This window comes from Arctopsyche grandis, chromosome 12 (assembly GCF_051622035.1).
Source record: "Arctopsyche grandis isolate Sample6627 chromosome 12, ASM5162203v2, whole genome shotgun sequence".
In the NCBI taxonomy this organism is placed as follows: Eukaryota; Metazoa; Arthropoda; class Insecta; order Trichoptera; family Hydropsychidae; genus Arctopsyche; species Arctopsyche grandis.
In genome coordinates this window covers 6,193,186-6,216,822 of record NC_135366.1, presented here as the reverse complement: position 1 = coordinate 6,216,822, position 23,637 = coordinate 6,193,186, and the positions used below count along the sequence as shown (strand labels likewise).

The 23,637-nt window shown below is 35.2% G+C and overlaps 1 protein-coding gene across 2 annotated transcripts in view; it reads left to right on the top strand.

Moving 5' to 3' along the window:
• Positions 1 to 23,353, top strand: part of LOC143920055 (calcium/calmodulin-dependent protein kinase kinase 1) — a 132,857-nt gene extending 109,504 nt beyond the window's left edge. For both annotated transcript variants that reach the window (XM_077442741.1, XM_077442743.1), the window contains 7 exons: positions 13,729 to 13,893; positions 15,481 to 15,625; positions 15,715 to 15,902; positions 19,777 to 19,992; positions 22,118 to 22,285; positions 22,366 to 22,451; positions 22,523 to 23,353. In XM_077442741.1, coding sequence (XP_077298867.1) covers positions 13,729 to 13,893; positions 15,481 to 15,625; positions 15,715 to 15,902; positions 19,777 to 19,992; positions 22,118 to 22,285; positions 22,366 to 22,451; positions 22,523 to 22,859 — 1,305 coding nt within the window. In that variant the 3' untranslated portion in view covers positions 22,860 to 23,353. The remainder of the gene's footprint in view (positions 1 to 13,728; positions 13,894 to 15,480; positions 15,626 to 15,714; positions 15,903 to 19,776; positions 19,993 to 22,117; positions 22,286 to 22,365; positions 22,452 to 22,522) is intronic.
• The last annotated feature ends 284 nt before the right edge of the window (positions 23,354 to 23,637 follow it).

The following is a 23,637-nucleotide window of genomic DNA, read 5'->3' as shown; positions in this document are numbered from 1 at the left end:
TAATAGGTAAACAAATTTTCGTTCGTTATAAATAATTGGAATGAAATTTTTTTGAAATTGGAAGTCATGAATTCGATTATTTTTACTGAAACCCTCATGTATGTAGTTTGTATTTATAATTTAAGCCACTTTTCCATTCATCGTCCCATATTATAACATGGTATGAACGAGAAAGTTTGGTTTTTATATTCATGAACTTCCCCACAGCCCATCAACTTGCAGCATATTGCATCCTTTGTGGGCTTTATTTATTTTGGCAACAACTACATTACATTGTACAAAAGTGAATCAAGAAAAATGAATAGTGAATCGTATAAAAGGTTGCTTATTTTGGACTGTAAAACTTTTTTATGCATAACTAATATTATGTATTAAATTCAACTGTGGAACGAATTACGTATAACATAAATTTTCTGCTACATATGTATGTACTTGCATACATATGTACATACTAGGTATAACTTTCGAATAAATCAACATAAAGCAACATTAAATATTTATACGTGTTCGGTTGAATTTGCAAACGTTGTAGTTACCATTTGCGGGTATATAAATAATGTATAACCATGGTAAATAATATCAGGCTTTCTTTTTATCGAGACAGCTTTATATGAAATACTTTATATAACTAATTTTTATATTGAATTTTTTGCGAACCGAATATTTGCACGAGTGGCTGAAACTACCATGCGTTTTTTTTGTACATTTCCACGTCATTTTTCTAAACAATATCGAACTTTAAAAGTACCTTCTAAACATTTCATACATACGAGGGGTGTACAGTATATATTATATGCATACTAGTATTTTTACCCGGCTTAGCTTGGTATTTGTAATATAAACCGCTTAAACATGGATAATCTAATAGTAAAAATTTTATTAAATTTATTTGAATATACATTTGTTTTTTTACAAACCTCTTTTATGTTTCACTTACAATTACAATTCAAAAAAAAATTTTGCCTCTTATCCGATCGTTTTCATACTTTGCCATATTGCTCATTTTGGTCATCAATATAAGTAAATGTATTACGATGGTGAAAAAATATCGCTTTAGACGCTTTTGAAAATTCTCCGACGAAGATGTGCCTGACGTTAATCGCCCAAAATGTTCGGTCGCATTGTTCGCCTACTGCGCTCGCTTTGGCGTTTTCTTGTTATTAAATTGAACGTCGCGGATTTTACGACCCAGACAAACAAACATACATACGAAGTCTCTTTCGAAATTATATATTAGATTATATTATAAGCAGAAATTTACGACCTACGGTTTATTTATCGAATACAATAAAACGACCAGTACAATATTTTTCTATATGAGCCGATGTATTTGGAAGTGGCATAAATTCACTTTTCTTCATTTAGAGATATTTCCCTATTAAGTCTGTTCACCTGTTATGGGACTATGATAAAAATTAAATATTTAAAAAACATTCAAATATGTATTTTTAGCTCTTATGAAGCGTCTTAATCCAAAAACTTTTTTCTTGCACAGCGTCACTAAAATTAGAATCGAATTTCTTCCTTCTTAAAAAAATCCTATTTAATTTAAAACATGGTAGTTTAATTAGGTGCTAAAGCTGGGCTAAATGTGGAGGATTGAAGTAGAACATTCCACCGGAAGTCTTGAAACGTTTCTATTACTGTATGAATTTTCATTAGTTTGAACCGTCTGAATTTCCTTGGGGTGCAGATTTTACTCTTGTCGGAAACTTTTCTTTTTTACAATTTGAGAATCGCCATTTCGCGTGTCGGTAAATTATCTCATTTGGCATCTTGAAAAACCCTGGATTCACTCTCGCCACAAGTGCCTTTAATTTCGCCAAAAAACATAAAACTGTCCCCCATTTCCTTGTCCTCACGTTCTGTAGCGGTACGTGAACGACATTTTGCTACTAAAGAAAAACTTTTCCACACTTTTTAGTCAGTGTACACACACACACACACTTTTCTCAGCATGTAGGGCCATTTGTAACTTGTCGCCTTTAAATCGTGACCGTTTGTCACCAAATTTAATATGAGACCGTCCCATTGAACCGTAAGTGAGTACATATATATGTACATACATACACAACTGAGAATAAGGAAAATCTTAAACCATTCAAATCCAGACACGTTTTCTTATCGTTTATATGACTGTATATACAAAATTTCTATACTATGTACAATGTAATCCCACCGCTGCCGCCAATTTTTATGTTACGGGGACAAGTAAGAGATTATAATAATTAAAAACATAATTTTGCACAAAGCAGTTTGTATTTACGAGATCTATGCTGACATGTTTTGAGATTTACGATACAAGTCTCGAATTGTAATACAAATTAGTAGTTACAGTAATAAGCTTATATTTACGTATTTAAATCACAAGTACTAGTTACTTATTAAACAATTCAATCACAAGTTACTACATATAGCTAGGCAGTTAAATCGCAAGTGTTCTTATTTATCTTCATGTTAATAGTTTTATTCATTTTTATAATTAATTTGTTGAAGACCATATCTTCTGACAAATTAATAAATCCTTTTTTAACATAACGTTCAATTATTTTCTTTTTAATCTTAATCTTTTTATTTTCATTTAAACGATTGCACAGGATTTTATTTTCTGGCAATTTTATTTCATTAATAGATCCTTCATTAATAATATGATTAATTAATTTATTTTTATTTAAACGATTGCACAGGAACATATCTTCTGTCAATTTTAATTCATCAATGGATCCTTTTTTAATAAAATGATTAGTTATTTTATTTTTATCTTTTATTTTCGCCTTTTCGCAATATATTTTGAATCATCATCACCATCTACAGCCACATCTAACTAAAGCCATCCACTGCTGGATGAAGGCCTCTCCAACATGCTTCCACTCTGTTTTGCGCAACTCTCATCTATCTCACCCCACACATTTTCCTAATTTCGTCTACCCATCTTCCCTGCGGTCTTCCTTTTACCCTTTGCATTCTCTCGGGTACCATTCTTGCACTTATTTTGTCCACCTTTCGGCCATTCTTCTATCCACGTGGCTCGCCCATTGCCATTTCAATCTACTTATTCTATCCACTATATCTACTACCCTTGTCATACTCTTCACCCACGTATTCCGCTTCCTCTCTTTCCTCGTTATGCCTAGCATACAGCGTTCCATACTTCTTTGAGTGCATTGGACTTTTTGTAGCATATTAACGTTCAATTTCCAAGTTTCACATGCATAGTTCATCAATGGCAAAACACATTAATCGATGATCTTTTTACTCTTCAGGCAGAGTGGCATTTTTAATTTAAAAACAACATTCATTCGTGCAAATGCACTCCATCCTAATTTAATAGGTCTCTTTATTTATTTCTCTTTACTACCGGATGGACATGCATATATGTATATAAAAATATTAAGTTAGTTCCAACTCAAAGGACCATTACGTACGTACTATGTACTGAATGGAAAACGTTGTACGTACTTGGAGCCGATGTTTCCCTCAAAGTTCGAACAAAATTTCAAACCATACATACCTATTTACATACATAGATGTGTTCAAAGTCCACTATTTGCATTTGCGAGTTCAAACGACGATCCAAAGTTTGGCAAAAACCATTACTGGAATTTCGAGCAAAACCGCTACTTTCAACCGCAAGCTCTTTTGAGTCGACGAGTTTAGTACCTACATAGTAGGTATTTCACTCTCTCGTTCTGAAACGAAATTTACAGATTTTACCGTCGTGAAAATGCCCATTCGATACAACAAATCGCTTAAAAGCTCCTAGCTTGTTTCCATTCGACGAATCGTTCTCTCTCTGTGTGTCTTTGCGAAAGTTTCGCTCGACGATAATTAAGCAAATTGCTCCGGACGGATCGTTAGATACATAGTTTAGTGCTTGTTGTGAATTAGTGTACTGTTGGGGTAATAGTTAATGTTTTATAATGTTCGAACATCATTATAATAAAAGTTTTGGGATCCTTGTGAACTTTTTGTATGAATTTTACTGTACAATTATGTACATGTTTACATATGTATAAGACTCGTGAAACTTTATTTATATGTGTATTATAATAGCTTATGAAAAATTACTTTTTTGTATTGTCATTATGATCAGTCATATTCAATTTAAATGCACTATTTTTAGGTATTAATTTACTCGGAGACAGATTCTACTACGATATGATATATTACAAGTAACGTTGCATTACTCTGCATATCGCACAATAATACAGGTTTTTCATTCCAAATTGACCCTTTTTCGTTTCAAATTGACCCTTTTTTTTCAATGTCAATGTGTGTTTTTAAATCCTCCAAACTTCATACAAAATTATATTGATGACCAAACTGAGCAAAATGGCAAAGTTTGAAAACGATCGGATAAGATCCCAAACTTCGTCACACGACCAAATCATATGCAAGCTAAGAAGAGGTTAGTAAAAAAAGTATTATTTAAAAGATTTATTTCCATTTATAGATATGATACTATATCACACGTTATCCAAAATATCGATAAATAAATTTAGAAAATATATATATTTCTATGATTTAAAACTTGACATTTTTCCAATGAATTTATCGATAATATTCCAAAATAATAATAATCAAAAAATATTTAAAATCCCAAATATTGAAATTGACTGGTTTTTTCTCGCGTAGCATAAATATTTCTCAAATCGAATATTTCATTCAAATGAATAATACAGTGATCTTTAAGGTATGTATGTAGATATTATTTAATACGTGAAAATATATTGAAATGTATGTATATAAATTTTAAAAACAATTGAATATAGCAGTCACCACAGTTTGATAAATACTGATTTGATAATTCGTACGGTCTAAAACAACTGAAAAAAGCTTTCTTTCAATTAGAGAAGTTTAGGAAGTATGTTTAATTTACGGAACTTTAGCGTTACTCTGCGAAAAATACGCGGACTCTCATAGAGATTTTTCGAAAAATTCGGGTGGTTCGTTAATAATGTATTAAATACAAGTCTAATTTTGTTCTTTTGGTTATCCTTAAAATAATAAAATAAAATTATTCCATGTGAATTTCATCGTTGGGGTATGCAATGAAATATAAAAAAAATCTTTATCAAAGTGGCACTCTAATATGTATTATTATTATTATATATGATATTCGAATTCAATAAATAGACATTCAGATATGTATGTAAAAAAAATTATTTTCTTTATGAAAGGAATATTATTTTTATTTTATTTTTTTTTTATTTTATTTTACATATATACCAGGAAGGCCTTACAGGTAAATCCCAATGCGCCTTCCTGGCCAATTACAAATACAAATACAGCATTTTTATTATAAGTCGTTGAATTGCGAGACACTGAAAAAACTCGCAAATTAACGAGACATCTATGAATTGTACATAAATTTTTATTGTACATCAATCAAATTTTTCAAATAGTGGTGACATAGTAGGTAGGAAGGATTTTTAGCCAATTTTTTTTTCCGGGAACCGTTTCAACAATGAAATCAGAGAAAATTGGCAAACTCTGATAGGAAACGATCAACCTGGAGTCACAAATCTAGGTCCGACCAACAGCATACTCTGAAAAATTCATTTTCATTCAGGGATAGAACCCGGCACCTTCTTGACGGTAAGCAGAAGCTTAACGTCCGAGCTATGCTGCTGGCTATTTACGAAATTAAAATACTTTTTTTATGATAATAATAATATGACTGAAGTATTATAATACAATTTCCAGTTAATAAACCAATATAAATGCTCAAACTTTAATATATTTTAAGGCTTACGAAACTAATACTCTTTATATTGGCAATACTTGAAACTAATACTCTTTATATTGGCAATATAAAGAGTATTAGTTTAAATACAGTCTTCTACTTATTGTGAGAGAAATATAAATCGTTTTAAATTATGATAGTATTATTTCTGAAATATTATATTATAGATCAAATATAAGACAATTATAGTTAATATTACAGCTCAAACCTATCTCACTCGTTAAACAATATTTTACCAATTGAGAGGTCGTTGATTGAAATCACGGCTGGATTCGAAAATCTAATTCGATTTGCTCTATGATTACTGCATAGTGGGTCTAAAGGCGCAAACACACTGAATCGTACGCCATGTACGTGCTCGTGGTTTCCAGCTGGGAAGGGCGTTTCTTTAGGTCATTGCTAATTCGTATGACCTCATTATTTCGACAAATAAAACAGCATTCCCTTCATGTCACAAATTCAGCTTGTCCAAATGTTTCGTTTGCTGCAAGCATACATATGCTTGCGGTTTGTAATTAATATCTGAATATCTATATTATATAAAATGTTTGAATTTGTCGATTTAGGGCTACCTGTCATGGTACTATACATATGTAGCAAATATGAAATGTCTATTTTTATTCTTACAAAACTCGTTATATCGACGATTTTTCACCATGCTGTTAAAGAAATAAAAAGTATATACAATAAACTTTGTGACACTTGTCCTTTGTGTCGTGGGGAGGAAATCTATTTTTTGTCTGAAGATAATAAACGAGCGAATTAAGCTGAAGAAGTCGCGTGGGCGCAAAATGTGAAGGGATGGGGCTACACTGGCGCCCTCTGCCGGCACGAATGCGAAAACAAAAAGGGCAAGAACGAACCAAACTCGAGCCCACAGAACGAGGCGAAAACAGAAACTGATAATCATAATAAAGGACGTCGACCTCGAAAAGGCTATTTATTCTCACTTTTGCGTTTTCCAAACTGTGTTATGCTGCGTACGGACCAAACCAACGACGATTTTGGTCCAACGATTTAACCAGCAGGATAAAACCAGTAGCGTACAAAATATCGAAATAAAAATTAAATTTAAAAATTGAAATTAAATATCAAAATTAAAAATATTATTATTATATTAAAATTAAATTCAAATATCAAAATAAAATTATAATCAATATATTAAAATTAAAATTAAATATTGAAAGTTATAACAGAACATGCCCAATTTAAATAAAGTTTCGAGATTGACCTAAAATTAGATCATCAACAATCACATACAGGTAATCCTCGACTTTTGTTTGTCGAAGATGTTTTGACTTACGTAGATACGCACTAAGATCGAAAAAAAAATCAAAGAATTATTATTTTTACTTCCCCGTAATGCGCAGTTACTGAGAATATATCATGTGTTAGTATGGGTGATCCAACGATTTTTGCTAACCCGGGGTGTTGTCGGTGACATCAAACGGATTTTTTTATTCTTCAATTGTTTCTCTCGTCGAAATAAATCAATTAATTAAATCATTTCAGAGGTAAATTTTATCGGATAATGTGTGATTATTAATTTTATTTCGACGAAAGAAAAAAAACCCTTTGACAAATCACCGACATCCGACACCGCGTTTTTTTATGAATTGTTTTTTTTTATCGATTGTCGACGGTAGAAATACAGTAACATCTCGTGACGACTTTAACAATATTTTTTTTTCGCTCGTAAGCAGAGAAATTATAATATTTCTCTGGTTTTAAATGCGCATCGTCTTAATTCAAAACATTGTTGTAATTCAAAACATCAACGATGATCTAATTTTAGCTCAATCTCGCTCTTTAGCTTGATTTTGATATTTAATTTCAATTTTAAAATTTAATTTTTATTTCGATATTTTGTACGCTACTGCTTGTTAAAAAGTTGGCCCAAAATCGTCGTTGGTTTAGTCCGTAAGCACCATTACGCGCGCTCATATCTAAAAAACTGCGATTCCAACTTGAATTTGCAACTACACCAATAGCGGCTCGTAACTGCGGGGCTGCAGTCCTCCCTGTACAGTACAAATGCATGCTATTTTTGTCGTCCACATGGACTGCGGGGCTGCAGACCTCCCAGAATAGTACATATTCAAGCTATTTTTGTCTTCATCCAATCATCGGTTTGGTTAACGAGCTACTACAGCCTGAATAATCTCTGCAGCCCCCCCCCCCCCCCCCCCACTATAAAATCTCACGAGCCGCTACTGAAATACACTCAGGTCTCTTGCAATGTATGCGTTCCAAGAGATACCCCATACCCCGGCTTACGTTGCTAGAGTAAGAATGCGTTCCAATGTGCTGGTCGTTAAAATTTAGAGAGGAGGGGGATATCGCTCAACAACGCACAATCTCGCCTAATTTAGGCCACATTGTACTGGTCACGGCCTGAATTTGCACAAAACAAGGCCGGTTGGGCTTACCGTCCACCTTCCCCAGCACCGACATTGAAATCGCTATCGGCGGCCAAGCCTCGCAACATGGCAAATTTTCAAAGCGATCTAATATAAACCTTGTAATAAAAACAGATCGATTTACAAATTTGAGGTTATGTATTTAAAACGATGACCTGTTAAACCTTTCTACGGGTTATTTCCACCATGACATCCAAAATATCAACGTGAAAAGGAATTTTAGGCAAAATAATGTATGTATGTCAGATCGGAAGTGGTACCTTGTCCATCAAAAGTCAAGCCAGAAAGTCAGCAGAGATCTATCAAAATCTATCGTGCTCACATTTGGCCGTAACACGTATCATTCATTATATAATCTATTAGTGAAGTTTAGCCAGCAGTATGGCTTAATGGTAGCGTGTATGTTTAGCACCAAGTGATCAGCGGGTACGATCTGCCATAATGCTGGTTAGATTTGGGGGTTCTTATCAGAGTTTACCAATTTTATCTGATCATTGTTGAAACGGTTCCTCAAAATTGTCAAAAAATCATCTTTCCTATTGTCACAAATCTTCTGTATTTATTGTGTATAATTTGTAAAAATTATTTACAAAATCTTAATCCATAGATGTCTCTATGGATTAATTTTGTAATTAATTAATTAATTAATTGTTATTTCGCGTTCTTCAACTTCTGGAAATACAGTGATTTATGTAATAATAAAAATGCTGAATTGTTTGTAATTAATCGTCCAGGAAGGCGCATTGGGGTCTTCCTGTCAAGCCTTCCTGGTATATAGCTATCTATATAAAAAAATAATTATGAGTATAAATATAAATGAGAGATAATGAGAGCATATAATGCAAATTTTATAAGATATAGTGTGAAAAAGATAAAGTTATAGGCGTTTAAACAATTAAAATCTGACGAGTGGGTGGCGGAAAGTCAAACACATAAGGTTAATACCTATTAAACGTCACCGTCTTCAAAAATTCTGAAAATTTAGAAGTGTTTATTACGATTATTTTTCACCATCGAACTATAAAAATCGATTAAAATTTTCATCGTTGACCTAACCGGGCAAAATGTGTAGGAAGTTTGTCCATACTAAGGGCTGGGCCGCACCGTGTGACTTGCGAGCGACTTGGTTGAGGGCGACCAGACCCATGCATGCAGGTAAATAGGACATGATACACCCGTCAACATGTTTGTCGCACACATTTCCATACATTTTTTCGTGTCGCGCAACTAGTCGGCCGACAAAGTTGCACGGTGCGGCCCACCCCTAATGGACGAAGTAAAGCTAATATAAACCTTGTAATAAAAATGGAGTTCCCCAAAACGTTGGGCTAGTCACGATTTTAAAGGGACATCAAAATATCAGGGGGGGCCTTTTTGAGAAGCGCAGCAGCCTCAGCGATTCGAGAATCTCACAGTAACGTAATATTATAAATGGATGTGGGAAAATGGAGATTGTATTGTGTTTTCCGGACGTAAACATAAACATGATACAAATGAATGAATCGGAATAGATTTGACATATTTACGAGACAATTTCCCCCGCGGGTCTCGTTCGTGTCCGGCCCTGGGCGATCGAATATTCAGTGTCGGTGATTGATTCGTCCCATTCGATTTTATTATTCATTTTTCATTATTATGCGCGTCTGATTGGATGGGGGTTGAGTTGTTATCGTGGTGAGTTTTTGATTTCGCCTTGAAATCGCGAATGACTTCGTTTGAAAACCGATATAATCGTATTGTAGTTTTCTGAAGTAAACAGATTTTTGCGACCTTCGTTGGTTTTATTATTCGGATATTTAGGTCGCTCGTGTCAGTCTGGAATTAATACTTTTATATTTTTTATACATTTGAATTCATCCTTTCTTGTCATTTTGACGGTGTCTATTAATTAATTCAAGGTTTTCCCCCTTTCATCTATTGTTAATTTTATTTTTATAATAGCTGAACCCGGTATGCGTCGCAACGCCACAATAACGAATGCAATTCCCGTTCCCGTTCCCGATCCCGTTCCCGATCCCGTTCCCGTTCCCTTTCTCGTTCCCGTTCCCGTTCCCGTTTCCGTTCTCGTTCCCGTTCCCATTTGGCAGCGAACACGTTCGAAATTATAGCGTTGCAATGACACTCATTCACGTTTTTCTCGTTTCCGTTCCCATTTTTCGGCGATTTTTTTTCACATTAATCTCCCCGGACATACAAACAATAAATCCTGAAAGTTCCATCGTAATCCGTTCAGTGGTTTAGGAGCCTATTTGAGACACACACACAGACATTCAATTTTATATACATATATATGTAGATAATCGGTCTCCGTGACGAGACAGAATGTTAAATTACAGAAAACGCAAATATCGGAAGGCAAAGATCGAAAATCGAAAGATCTTAAGTCGAAAGATCAAAAAAAATGGTGCATGGTAAACGGTACATACTCACTTAATTTGCGCGAGCAGGATACAACAGGAACAAGAGGAACAGGCTTTTCCTCCCGTATTAATGTGCGCGCGCAGAATACGGGAGGAAAAGCCTGTTCCTCTTGTTCCTGTTGTACCCTGCTCGCGCAAATTAAGTGAGTATGTACGTGAGTATGTACCGTTTACCATGCACCCTTTTTTTTTTGATCTTTCGACTTAAGATCTTTCGATTTTCGATCTTTGCCTTCCGATATTTGTGTTTTCTGTAATTTAACATTCTGTCTCGTCACGTAGACCCATAGATAATACGTATCTTCTTTAATTTTGATATTGAAAATATGGTATTTATTATATCATACTAGCTGTATTACCCGGCTTCGCTCGGTATTTGTAATATAAACCGCTTAAACATGACTAAATAAAAAATAAATAAATATATATTTAAAATTATCGTGTTGCTTCGCCGTAGTTGGAGTTTCCCGCTCAAAATATTCCAAAGCTTGAATATCCGAGATATGAATGTAAAACTAATATGATTCACTTAAGCTGAAATGTAAATGGAATAAGCCGAGATTTTAACTTCGTAGTATATCCAAAGCGATAAACGTCACTTTATAATGCATTTTACAGACGCTCTGTTATACTTGTCTCTTCCAACTGTCCTTTCTAGTTGACAGCTTTCCAATTAATTGCATCCTCCTACAGATTTAAGAGTGGACAGAACAGTGTCGAGGCAATTATGTGAAGTATGCAGATAAGATAATTGAAAATCACGAAAGTCCCCATATATCCGATGCACTACACCGTAAACAAATTAAAACGAGACGAACGACGGAAAATTGCTTTTTCTTTGCCACAAAGAATTGCACAGTTTTTCCACAGCCAGAATGTAATATAAGCTGCTCTTCAATGGTTACAAATTTTTATATATTATATATGTATGTATATATATATCAGCGTAATAACGTTGATTTACGAAGTACTTTTAAATTGCGACATTGCTAAATCATTTTTTTACGACTCGTACTCTGGTCACGAAAACCGACGATTATTTACATTGACGTCCTTCGAAACGAGTCGAACTTTCAGATCAAACTTCAAGGTGGTTCTGAAAGTTTTCCAGTGCCTGAAATCCATTCCACTTTTGTGAATTCTGCTTAATCGATTGTTTGAAGCAGTTATGTATGTAGGTATATAAAAAAAGTCTTTATTTTTTTGTATAAATTCTGCTTTTGACATTTGAATGATATAAAATGAAAATCAATTTTTTTTTATTTATTTGAAGTACATATTCTTTGAGACAGTTTAATTTAATATACAGAATGTTTCACTAAAGTGGACATGATTTGAAATCGTCCTAACTCTACGAAAGCATTGAAGCAAATTTAGACCATCGACTTTTTAAATTTAACCGGCAGCGTGATCTAGTGGTGAGTGTTGAATTATTTCGTGTATGATGTCATGGGTTCGATTCCCACTAGATTCGTTGTTGGCTAGACCTTAGTTTGTCAAGGTCGATCGTTTCTTATCAGAATTTGCCAATTTTTCTGATTTTCATTGAAAAGGTTCCTGTAAAATTGGATTTTCCTTCCCAATTTTCTGTTGCAAACCTTGAGTTATTGTTATATCTCATGTTTCGCCTGATTTTTCACCATATATGTCTCTGTGGTTTTATTGTCTGCGTAACGTATACTCCTGGTATTCTAAAATTAGTTTTTTTGAAATCCCCATATTTCTTCACGCACTCACACATACAAACACACATACATAAATACCGTTCGTTTTTATATATACATATTAGCTCGTTGGTTACGTTAATGCTAACCACCGAGAGGTTCCCGGCCTTGAGCCCTGAGTTGACCTCAATTGAAAAGAATTTATTCCGAGTATTTCTGAGGTTTTGCTGGTCTGACTTGAATATGTGTGACTAAAAGTCTATCAGATCCTTATCAGAGTTTGCTAATTTATCTGATTTTATTGTTGAAACGGTTCCTCATAAATTTGGGAAAACCATTCTACCTACCATTTGTCACCACTATTTGAATATGAATTCAAATTTATAATCCATAAATTTATATATGTATGTACAAGTTTACCCGTAATGTCATCATTAGAAAATATACATAGTTTTTAGTCTTATACATATATATACCGGGAAGGCCTAACAGGTAAACCCCAATGCGCCTTCCTGGCCAATTACAAACATCAATATACAATTTTTGGAATAGTTTTAACACAGCATCATAGAGACATTTATGAATAAATTTTAACAAACTTTTGATAGACTTACATTTTCGGAGCATTTATACATAAATCGTCAACTTTCAAGATGCTAAAAAACTCGAAATTCACGTGACATTTTATGAACATATTTGCAGCATTTTTATACGAATCAGTGAAATTCGAGATGCTGAGGTAGAGGTTACCGATTTGTTGGAACCGTTTCAAAGAAAATCAGATAAATTGGCAAACTCTGATAGGAAACGATCGACCTGGAGTCACAAACCAAGGTCTGGCCAGCAGCAACCATTGGGACTCGAACCCGTAACCACTATGTTCGAAATCATATATGCTAACCAATAGTCCACGCTGCTAGTTTTTAAAAATAAAATAAAACTTTGACTTTCAACTTAATGTATCTACTTGCATCATATACGAATATAATCCCTTAACGGTGGTAAGAAAACTAGTAATTTTAGTTAGATTCCATTTGTAAAACTGTAATTGAAGAAACTCTATGTAGTTGCTTGCCAACGGAAAAAATACTAGATTGTCCCAAAACTTCTCCATCTATCGTTTAATGTTGACACGTCGGTATTGAGTAATCAAGTTAAGACCTAAACGGTTCAGGGTGTAGTTCGCGACCTGAATAAAGTCCCAAGTATCGACAAATTTCGAACACGCTCCTCTTATCGTAAGATATAAATAACACATTGTGAGTCCGGATCTTTCAACACCCGCGTCAAACTGAATAAGCCGAAGGTTGATTTATCGTTGAAAACTCAACAATAAGACTTTTTTTCCGAACACGCAACGCTGCGCAAGTTCCGAGGTCCCAAAAAAGGGTCTCGAGGGCATTCGCGGGCCCTCGAGGAAGTAAACTCTAATACAATACAAACACGATTGATCAATTTCGTTTTTGTCCTTTTCACAGGCCATGAAGATACTGTCGAAGCGGAAACTCCTCAGGAAGGCTGGCCTGTTCGGGAGGACCCCACCCAGGAGGGGCAGGCCTCCTCCAGATCCTCTGGACCTCGTCAGGAGGGAGATTGCAGTGTTGAAAAAGCTGGATCATCCGAATGTTGTAAAACTTGTAGAGGTAAATTTATCTATGATTAAAAATATACATATTCAAAGATTGCTTGTTTTTCACTCAACTCTTCATTAGATAATTAATGTGGGAAAATTTTGTCTAGTACAATCTGAATGAATAAACTAATGTAATATATAATTCAGCCATTTAGTAAATATTGTGTTTGTAGCCAAAAGCGCCACTAAAGTGGTTGGAAGTTACACATGCATAAATTAACGTATGTATATATGTACATATGAATATAAATAATTGTTAATTAGCTGAAAAATTGAATTTGAATTATTTTGAATATAATATTAAATACGAGTACATTTAAATGTGCATTTATCGTTAGCATTTTATAAAATTTGTGTGAATTAAAAATATATTATATCATTTAAAAATATAAATGTACAATTTAAAAATATTTTCTAATATATTAAAGAAAAACGAAAGGGTCTCTTACACTGATTCGTTGAGGGGGGTGGTGGGCTCATGTTGAGGGCTTTAAGGGTCAAATTCTTTAGCCTTTAAAGCGGGCTTTACAATATATTAAAGAAAAAACAGCAATAGAAAAAAAATATGAAGAACATAAAAAAGTGTATGTATGTATAATATATTCCTGTTAAATAAAAAAATTTATATAGGAATATAACATTTTTTATTTAGCAGGAATATATTTATCTAATGCGTAATTTCTTTTATTCTAATGCGTAAATGATTCGTTCTAAGGAGCAAAGTTATTTTTCTAAATGCACCATTAAATCGTACCCAATGGGGGGGTATTGATAGTAATCAATACGGATCGTGATGAGTTTGAGGATTTCAAAACAACCTGGATTCACTATTGATACTGATCTATTACACTATTGTTGCGTAGGGGTGGGTGGAGGATCCAAGTAAAAGGCCAACAGTCGTTTCACATCATTTATTGATGATTAAGGAGATACACGCATTGCCAGTGCTCCGTCCAGAATGACCTGATATCGACTACGTACCGCCTTATAAGGGGTAGATCTCTCAGGACGTCTAATCTGTTTACCTACTGTATAGTCACGTATTTGGATATGTATTCCCACGGTATGAGAAGTGCAATCATTGTTTCATGCACTTAGCTTGTCGCTAATCCTTAAAACCACTTACCCCGGTCACACGGTCTCTCAGGACGCTACCCGGTCTAATCCGATCGCAATTACTCGGCGGCTCTGTTTAGTATACGTTACACTATCAATACGGATCGTGATACGGCGAAATCACACAGGGAAGAATGACACGTCGTGTGCTCGGCTCTCCACTGTGGGGGGTCTCCTATATTTCTTCAAATATGGGATACACCGTAATCAATCACTGTGAAGCAAGGATAAAATTTTACCGAAAACACTCCAGGGGGTAAATTTGGGGTAAAACCATGTGCCACGTTCATCGCTGTGTGTTGTCGCCCATACGCATGGATTGCGATACGCGTGGATTGCGTGATGATATTGATAGTGTAATATGTCCCATTGATTATTATCAAGCCTAGTTGTCTAATTCAATATGTCTAGTTGGTCGTAACACTTCACGCAACGCCCACACTCTCAATACACACATAACCAAGTATTATATGTTTTTCAGGTACTCGATGACCCACTGGAAGATCACTTGTATCTAGTGTTCGAACTAGTCGAAAGGGGACCCGTGATGGAACCCAACGCAAAACCTTTGAACGAAACGCTAGCCAGGAGATACTTTCGAGACATGCTCTTAGGAATAGAATATCGTAAGTATTCAAAACGAAATACATGTTATACATACATCGTTCTCCTCTATAAAGAAGTTTGTATTGAATAGCCCTTTTAAATATTCCAGTACATTATCAGAACATAATCCACCGGGATATCAAGCCTGCTAACTTGCTGGTGGGAGAAGGGGGGCGCGTGCTGGTAGCCGATCTGGGGGGCAGCAGCGAGGGCGGGGGCGGCGGGGGCTCTGGTACCCCTGCATTCAGGGCCCCCGAGGCATTCCCTTGTCCGGACGCTCCGCCCCACATCACCAAGGTATTTATTACATCCGCATCTCTCTATTGTGAGCTGAATCTTGTTTGGAGAATGCCTCTCTACATATAAATATATACATATGTATAAGACGAGTTGCATTGTGTATTATCAATTATTAAAAAAAAAACTTTTAAATTATTTAAATGATAACAAAATTTTCGTATTTCATACTTGTGTATTTTAAAAAGCACTCTTTTAGCTCTATGGACATGTTTCGTCCACTTGCTCGCCTCAGTTACATATAAAAGAAACTTGTTCCGACATATTTATTTACTTACATACACATTTTTATTACATATATAGATATTCACTAGGAAGGCTGATCAGTTAATCCCCAATGCGTCTTCCAAGACAATTAATTACAAACATTACAGCATTTTTTTAATTATATAAATCGTTGTATTTCGAGAGGCTGAAGAACACTGAAGAGGCTGAAGAACACTGAAGAGGCTGAAGAAATTAACAATCAATTAATTAATGAATTAATCCATAGTGTCATCTATGAATTTAGACATGTACACATAGATATATAATACATTTGTACTATACATCTATGTATTATACTGGTCTCCGTGACGAGGCAGAATGTTAAGTTACAGAAAACGCAAATATCGGAAGGCAAAGATCGAAAATCGAAAGATCTTAAGTCGAAAGATCAAAAAAAATGGTGCATGGTAAACGATACATACTCACTTAATTTGCGCGAGCAGGATACAACAGGAACAAGAGGAACAGGCTTTTCCTCCCGTATTAATGTGCGCGCGCAGAATATGGGAGGAAAAGCATGTTTTTGATCTTTCGACTTAAGATCTTTCGATTTTCGATCTTTGCCTTCCGATATTTGTGTTTTCTGTAATTTAACATTCTGTCTCGTCACGTAGACCCGTATTATACATCTATGCTTGTACATAATTTTTTACATATTGGGCATAAATCAAATTCAGATATTCGTGACATAGCGGGTAGGCTGGTTTTTGCCAATTTGATGGAGGAACCGTTTCAACAATGAAATCAGATAAATTGGCAAGCTCTGATAGGAAACAATCGACTTGGAGTCACAAATATTCAAGTTTGACCAGCAGCATTAAAGATTAGCACGGGATACCCGGTAACCCGGTAACCTCTCGGTGCAACCACCGAGCCATACTGCTGGCTATATATATGTACATATATTCCAGGAAGGCCTCAAAGGTAAACCACAATGCGCCTTCCTGGCCAATTACAAACATACATCATAGAGACAAACATATACATATATGGATAAATTTTGAAAAACCATTTTTTGTAAATCGTCAAATTTCAAGATACTGAAAAAATCGAAATTCACGAGATATTCATGGACAAATTTGCAGCATTTTATAAATCAGCGAATTGCGAGAAATAGGACAGGGTTTGCCAATTTGTTGGAACCGTTTCAATGAAATCAGATAAATTAGCAAACTCTGTTAGGAAACAATCGACCCAGAGTCACATATCCAAGGTCTGACCAGCAGCACAGCTAGTGATTGAACCCGTGACCATCTAATTGAAAGCATTTCACGCTAGCCATTGATCTACTTAGCCAACATACAAACTAATAGTTGCGCTTAAACTTTCAGCTGTTTCGACGACTGTAAATAAGTTAAAAATAAAACGTGGATGAATCCCGGTTCCTCGAAACTAAAGTTAAATATATGTAGTACGATCAGTCAAGTGTATCCCAATTTTTTTTTATTTGGTCATCAATTGTATAAGGGTAGGTAGCTACAGCTATAGGTTCCCATTGTCTAGACTGGGAGGGATCCAATTAAGGAGAGAAGGAAGGGGAGGGTCAACAATGCGTCGTCGAACGAAACAGATAAGTCTATTTTTATTCTAGGGGGTAGAAAGGGGGTGCAGTCACTTAATTAAAACGTCAACGTGTCGCATCGTCAAACCGAAAGCAAATAGCACAAATTCACTCCACTCGACGACTCACACTTTAGAGTTGGTTGTAAATCGAATTTGGTGTTTTGTTAAGTTGAGAGGATGCTGTGAAACAAAGTCAAATGTTGGCGATGGAGTTGCCAAGTGTTGTTGGATATTTCAGCCAATTTTACTTGTTCAATGAGTTGTGTTTCTGTGCGGTTTCTTGACGCGATCTGGTTGGGTTAAAACTTCGTTTAAAGTACGGTATCGATTCTATGGGAATCTGCTATATTTTTGTAAGCTTAATTTGCGAAATCGTTGGAATTTCAACAACGAGGTCAAATTTTATATTTGTCAGTATATAAAAAAGCAGATTAAAACAAAAAAAACTGTCTGTAGCTTAAATTGGTTTAATCGGCAAAGCCATTATGTGACTATTAAATTTCTAGGTAAAAAGAGAGACTAAATAGCAGGAGATAAAATTTCAGCATTTTTTCACCACCTAAAAGGATTAATAATGATTAGCAGAGTTGTCAGAAATGTGGTATTTTAAAATTTTCAGTTCTGTATGTAGGTAGGAAAAATTAAGGACTATGAATCCATGATTGATTGATACTAGGTGTCAAAATTTTTTAGCGTAATATACTATAATATTTAATGTAAAAATTATGTATAAATCGAAAATCCATAGATGTCTCAATGGATTAATTAATTAATTAATTGTTAATTTAGTGTTCTTCGGCTTCTCGAAATACAGTGATTTATGTAATAAAAATGTTGCATTGTTTGTAATTAATTGTCTTCTTCCTGACAAGCCTTCCTGGTATATGTACATATATCTATGTTAAATAAAAATAAAAACAAAAAAACAAAATGATGCCCATACATGTTACACCGAATCCATAAAATTGTCTATTACAAGCATTCGGCAAGGGAATTGCCGAATGCGTGAAAAATGCAAGCACGTTGCCCAGTTCACGGATTCCGTAAATTCTTTGCCGAATGCGTGAACTGGACAGCGTGTTATATTATAACCAAGTGTCAAAGTGACAACTGAATAAGGATGTTTAATTTACATATTATTATGTATAATATGACTACATACATATGTTTCACTGTTAAAATATTGATCAAAATGTATAAAAATGGCATTAATTTATGTATAAGTCATATGAGATGATCTAAACATATGTATGTAGTCATATTATACATAATAATAATATGTATTTTTCAGAGTATGCTGTTGGTCAGACCTGGATTTGTGACTCCAGGTTGATCGTTTCCTATCAGAGTTTGCCAATTTTCTCTGATTTCATTGTTGAAACGGTTCCCGGAAAAAAAATTGGCTAAAAATCCTTCCTACCTACTATGTCACCACTATTTGAAATTTGATGGATGTACAATAAAAATTTATGTACAATTCATAGATGTCTCGTTAATTTGCGAGTTTTTTCAGTGTCTCGCAATTCAACGACTTATAATAAAAAAATGCTGCATTTGTATTTGTAATTGGCCAGGAAGGCGCATTGGGATTTACCTGTAAGGCCTTCTATATGTAAAATAAATAAAAAAATAAAAAAAAAATGTAAATTAAACTAAATTAAACATCCTCATTCAGCTGTCACTTTGACATTTGTCCACGCTGTCCAGTTCTAAAAAACAACACCGGAGCGCTGCTGTCTATTTGCCGACTCCATGCTTTGAGCAGACAAATTCTTGCCGAATACACGCATTCGCCAAAGAATTTGCCAAATCCGTGAACTGGGCAATGTGCTTGCATTTTTCACGCAATCGGCAATTATCTTGCCGAATGCGTGTAATAGACAATTTCACGGATTCGGTGTAACACATATACAAAGCTTTTCTATTATATTTTTCCAACACTAAAAACAATACAAAAATTTATCGAAGACGAAAATAGTCTATAAAATTTTTCCATGAAACTTTTCTTCACAGCATTTTATTTTGTTTAAACTGTTATTTTCAGGCAGTGGACATATGGTCTATGGGTGTGACCCTTTATACATTCGTGACCGGAAACCTGCCATGGATAGCCGAAGGAACTCCAGCTCTTCACGCCCTTATCAAGCAGCAGCCAGTTCATTTCCCACCGAGCTCGAACGTATCCTCACACCTGAAACGACTCCTTTTGAGGATGCTCGACAAAGATCACACCACTAGGATCACCCTGCCACAAATCAAGGTACAAAACACTCACCGTAAGCACATACGTATTTACTCAACAGTATATTGAGATTTCATTTCGAACAACCCTTCGAACCGGGGTGTAACAGTAATTAATGGTGCCGGTAAAGCAGTCCCGGGGAAAACAATGTTTCCAGACACCGTACTTTAGTTTGGAAGGGTTGAAAGCGATCCATTATTTGGACCCTAGATATGTATATGTATGTTCTATGCCGCAACTCGCGTGCTCAATTGAGTATTTTAAACTACAATGAGCCCTTTTCATATCGGACATTAACTTGCGTGACTGTTGTGTGGATACCATTTGAAAATTGGGTCCAATTTATTAAGATACTTTAGAGATACAATCTAGCCGTCGACGATAAAAGTGAAATTTGTATGATAAAAGCGCTACTTGAACCGAATTTTTCGTGGAATTTAGCAGTTGAGTGAGCTAATTTTAGCCGTGAGACCCATTAAAAGGCTTATCTTTGATTTTGGATCTCGGTTTCACGTCGTCTTTGAATATTTGATGTCGTTAAATGAAAATATTTTATGGTGGATGTTAAAAAAAATGGCTGTAATTATACTTTGGTATGAATAAATTGGTATCAGATCTGAAATAATTATCACTCAGGTTGTGTTTGTGATGGTTCGGTTGTGACGTTCATATTGTATGTATACATACATAGTTCACGTATTTTTATAAGTGGTAGTTAGATATAATTTTGCCAAAAGGATCTCTAGTCGGTCGTCATCCTGCGAGTAGGTATTCAACCATGTTGGTGGCTACCACTTTACTTCCTTTTAAAATATTTTAAATGCCGTCTCCTAAGACCCGGGCCACACCGTGCAACTTTGTCGGCCGACTAGTTGTGCGACAAGAAAAAATGTGTAGAAATGTCAGCGACAAAGAAGTTGACGGGTGTGGCATGCCCCATCTAACTATCTACCAGTGGCGGCTCGTGCATATGAGCTGCGGGGCTGTAGCCTCCCAATACAGTACAAATGCATGCTTTTTTGTCGTCCACATGGGCTGCGGGGCTGCAGACCTCCCACTATAGTACATATTCAAGCTATTTTTGTTTTCATTCGATCAACGGTTTGGTTAACGAGCTGCTACAGCCTGAATAATCTCTGCAGCCCCCCCACTATGAAATCTCACGAGCCGCTACTGCTATCTACTAATATTTTTAATACATTTACAATACAATACATATTTGTAAAATACATTTGTCTGGTCGCCCTCAACCACGTCGCACGGTGTGGCCCGACACTAAGGGTAGAAATTTGAAGTAATAAGTAGAGGTAGGATAGTCACAGTGCTATCTATTGTTCGGCAAACCTTTAACAATGCATTTACAACCTTTGAACAATACACGGCCCCCTCAGGCTCCGGTGACTAGTAATAAGTAGGCTACGGATAGAGAGCGTGCTTTTTCCAGGAATCGGGGCGGTTTAGCTCTATTTACAAAGCTAAAGTGCAAATAAAAAATGTTCGGCGAACCTTTAACAAATCATTTACAACAATTGAACAATAAACGGCGCGCTTTGGGTCCGGAGTCTAGTAATAAGTAGAGTACGGACCCAAAACGCGCCGCTCATTGTTCAATTGTTGTAAATGCTTTGTAAAAAAGGTTCGACAAACCTTTAACGGCGCGCTATGGGTCCGGGCTTTAGTAATAAGTGCCTTTTTAGTTGCACTGTCACTTTAACTGGGTGGATATTGCTAAAGAGTTACTTAGCACTAAAAAGCTGATGAGCTTTTGAGATAATTAGCACCAAAAAGCTGATATTTTCAGCCACCATGATTAGGGTAACGTCTGAAAGTTGAGAGAGACGACGCTATTATACATAAGTTGTGTATTTATTATTACGAAAATGGTCAATTCAACTCAATTTACTAATCGAGTGACATTTTCACGAAGACCTAACCTCTCCATCTTATCTGATACGAACTGTATTTTCGGTTGTAATATATTTTGACCACTTGGAATGTAATTCGCCATATGAATCAACCTACATGAGTTAGACGGAATATATTACAACTGGAAGATACACTTCAACTGTAACATATACATACATACTAAAATATTAATAATTATTCATTTGAAAAACCACTTGAAAATAACGCTATTTTATAGAACGATCCTTGGGTAACGATGGACGGAAAATGGTTACTTCCATCCGAGGAAGACAATTGCCAATTGGTGGAAGTGACCGAAGAAGATGTCGCACAAGTTGTCACTAGTATACCAAAGGTTTCTACACTAATTCTCATAAAGACTATGTTGAAAAAACACAGTTTTCAGGTAAAATAATATCAATCACTATATATGTATATGTACTATTGAAATATGATAAACGGATACTAATAAATATATCATTGCAGAATCCATTCCTCGCTAGGGCAGGAAGACTTTCAAGAGGTGCACGGTCAGCGTCAGCTCCTGGAGCATATTTGGGACTACCTGAAAGGTATTTATCAGCTCATTAAAGTATTCAAATTGTCATTGAACAATAATTTTAATCCTCATGCACTTCATTAGACAAGGATCGTTTGAAAATCTCTTGCCAGCCGTCACGGAATTGTCACTCGATCAGCAGATCAGGGAAAACCAACTGTACGACTCTCAAGACTCCGATCCTCAGTCGTCGAACCCGAGTCACAATGACGACAACGACGACGACATCACTGAGAACTCCTCCGACGGCCAGGATCTATCCAAAGACGACAATCACATAGCTGAAAATTCGAAAGCAGCGGCGAACCACGACAGTGCTGCCGTAAACAACATCAAGCTCAACTTTAAGTATAGCGGTGTTGTCAACGACGTTACCAGATCTCAAGAAGCCAGTAGCAGCGACGATAGAGAAGCGCGGTGATGTATACCCAAAACAGAAACTGCTTCCGATGCAGCCACAGTCGTCATCGGTTCAGATTCGTGTCGAATCACGAGACTAGTCTGTACTTATGTCGTATAAGTGTGATCATTATTTACTTATGCGAATTTTATGAAAAATCTAATTGTTTATTGACTGACGATTGGATATTTTATTAATTGTATAAGTTGATGCTGAAATATATACATATATAATATATAAATTTTGATTCAATCCATCAATGACAAATTGAGGATAATTCAACTTTAATTGTTTTTTCCTTTCACCGCCATCAAAAAATTTAGCATCAATTTTAAAGTATCATAAATTATGTCAACGTTACTTTAAGAACTTATCGGTACTTAAGAAATATTGCGAATTTGATACACTTAAATGCAAAAATTAATAATTATTTTTAAAATACATATTATATTTGTTCATAGTTTTAAATGATATTTTAGAATGGTAAGAATTATATATTATAATATACAAACATCAAAAGAAAAAAAAAACTATATTATATAAATATGTATTATGATTAAGCAAAACTGAAGCACCCAAATTTTAACTTGCCAAAATTCATTATGTGTGTTTTATTATGAATGGATATTAAATAATCGTTTGACTGATCTCTCGGTGATATTTGAATATTGGATTTAAATTTATTATATTAAATACTTATTAAAAAATAAATAAAAAAGTCTAGACGGCACTCGGTGTAATTGTCACGCACTCTCCTCCATTACTCATTTTTATCTTCGACGCACAATCTCTATCTTAA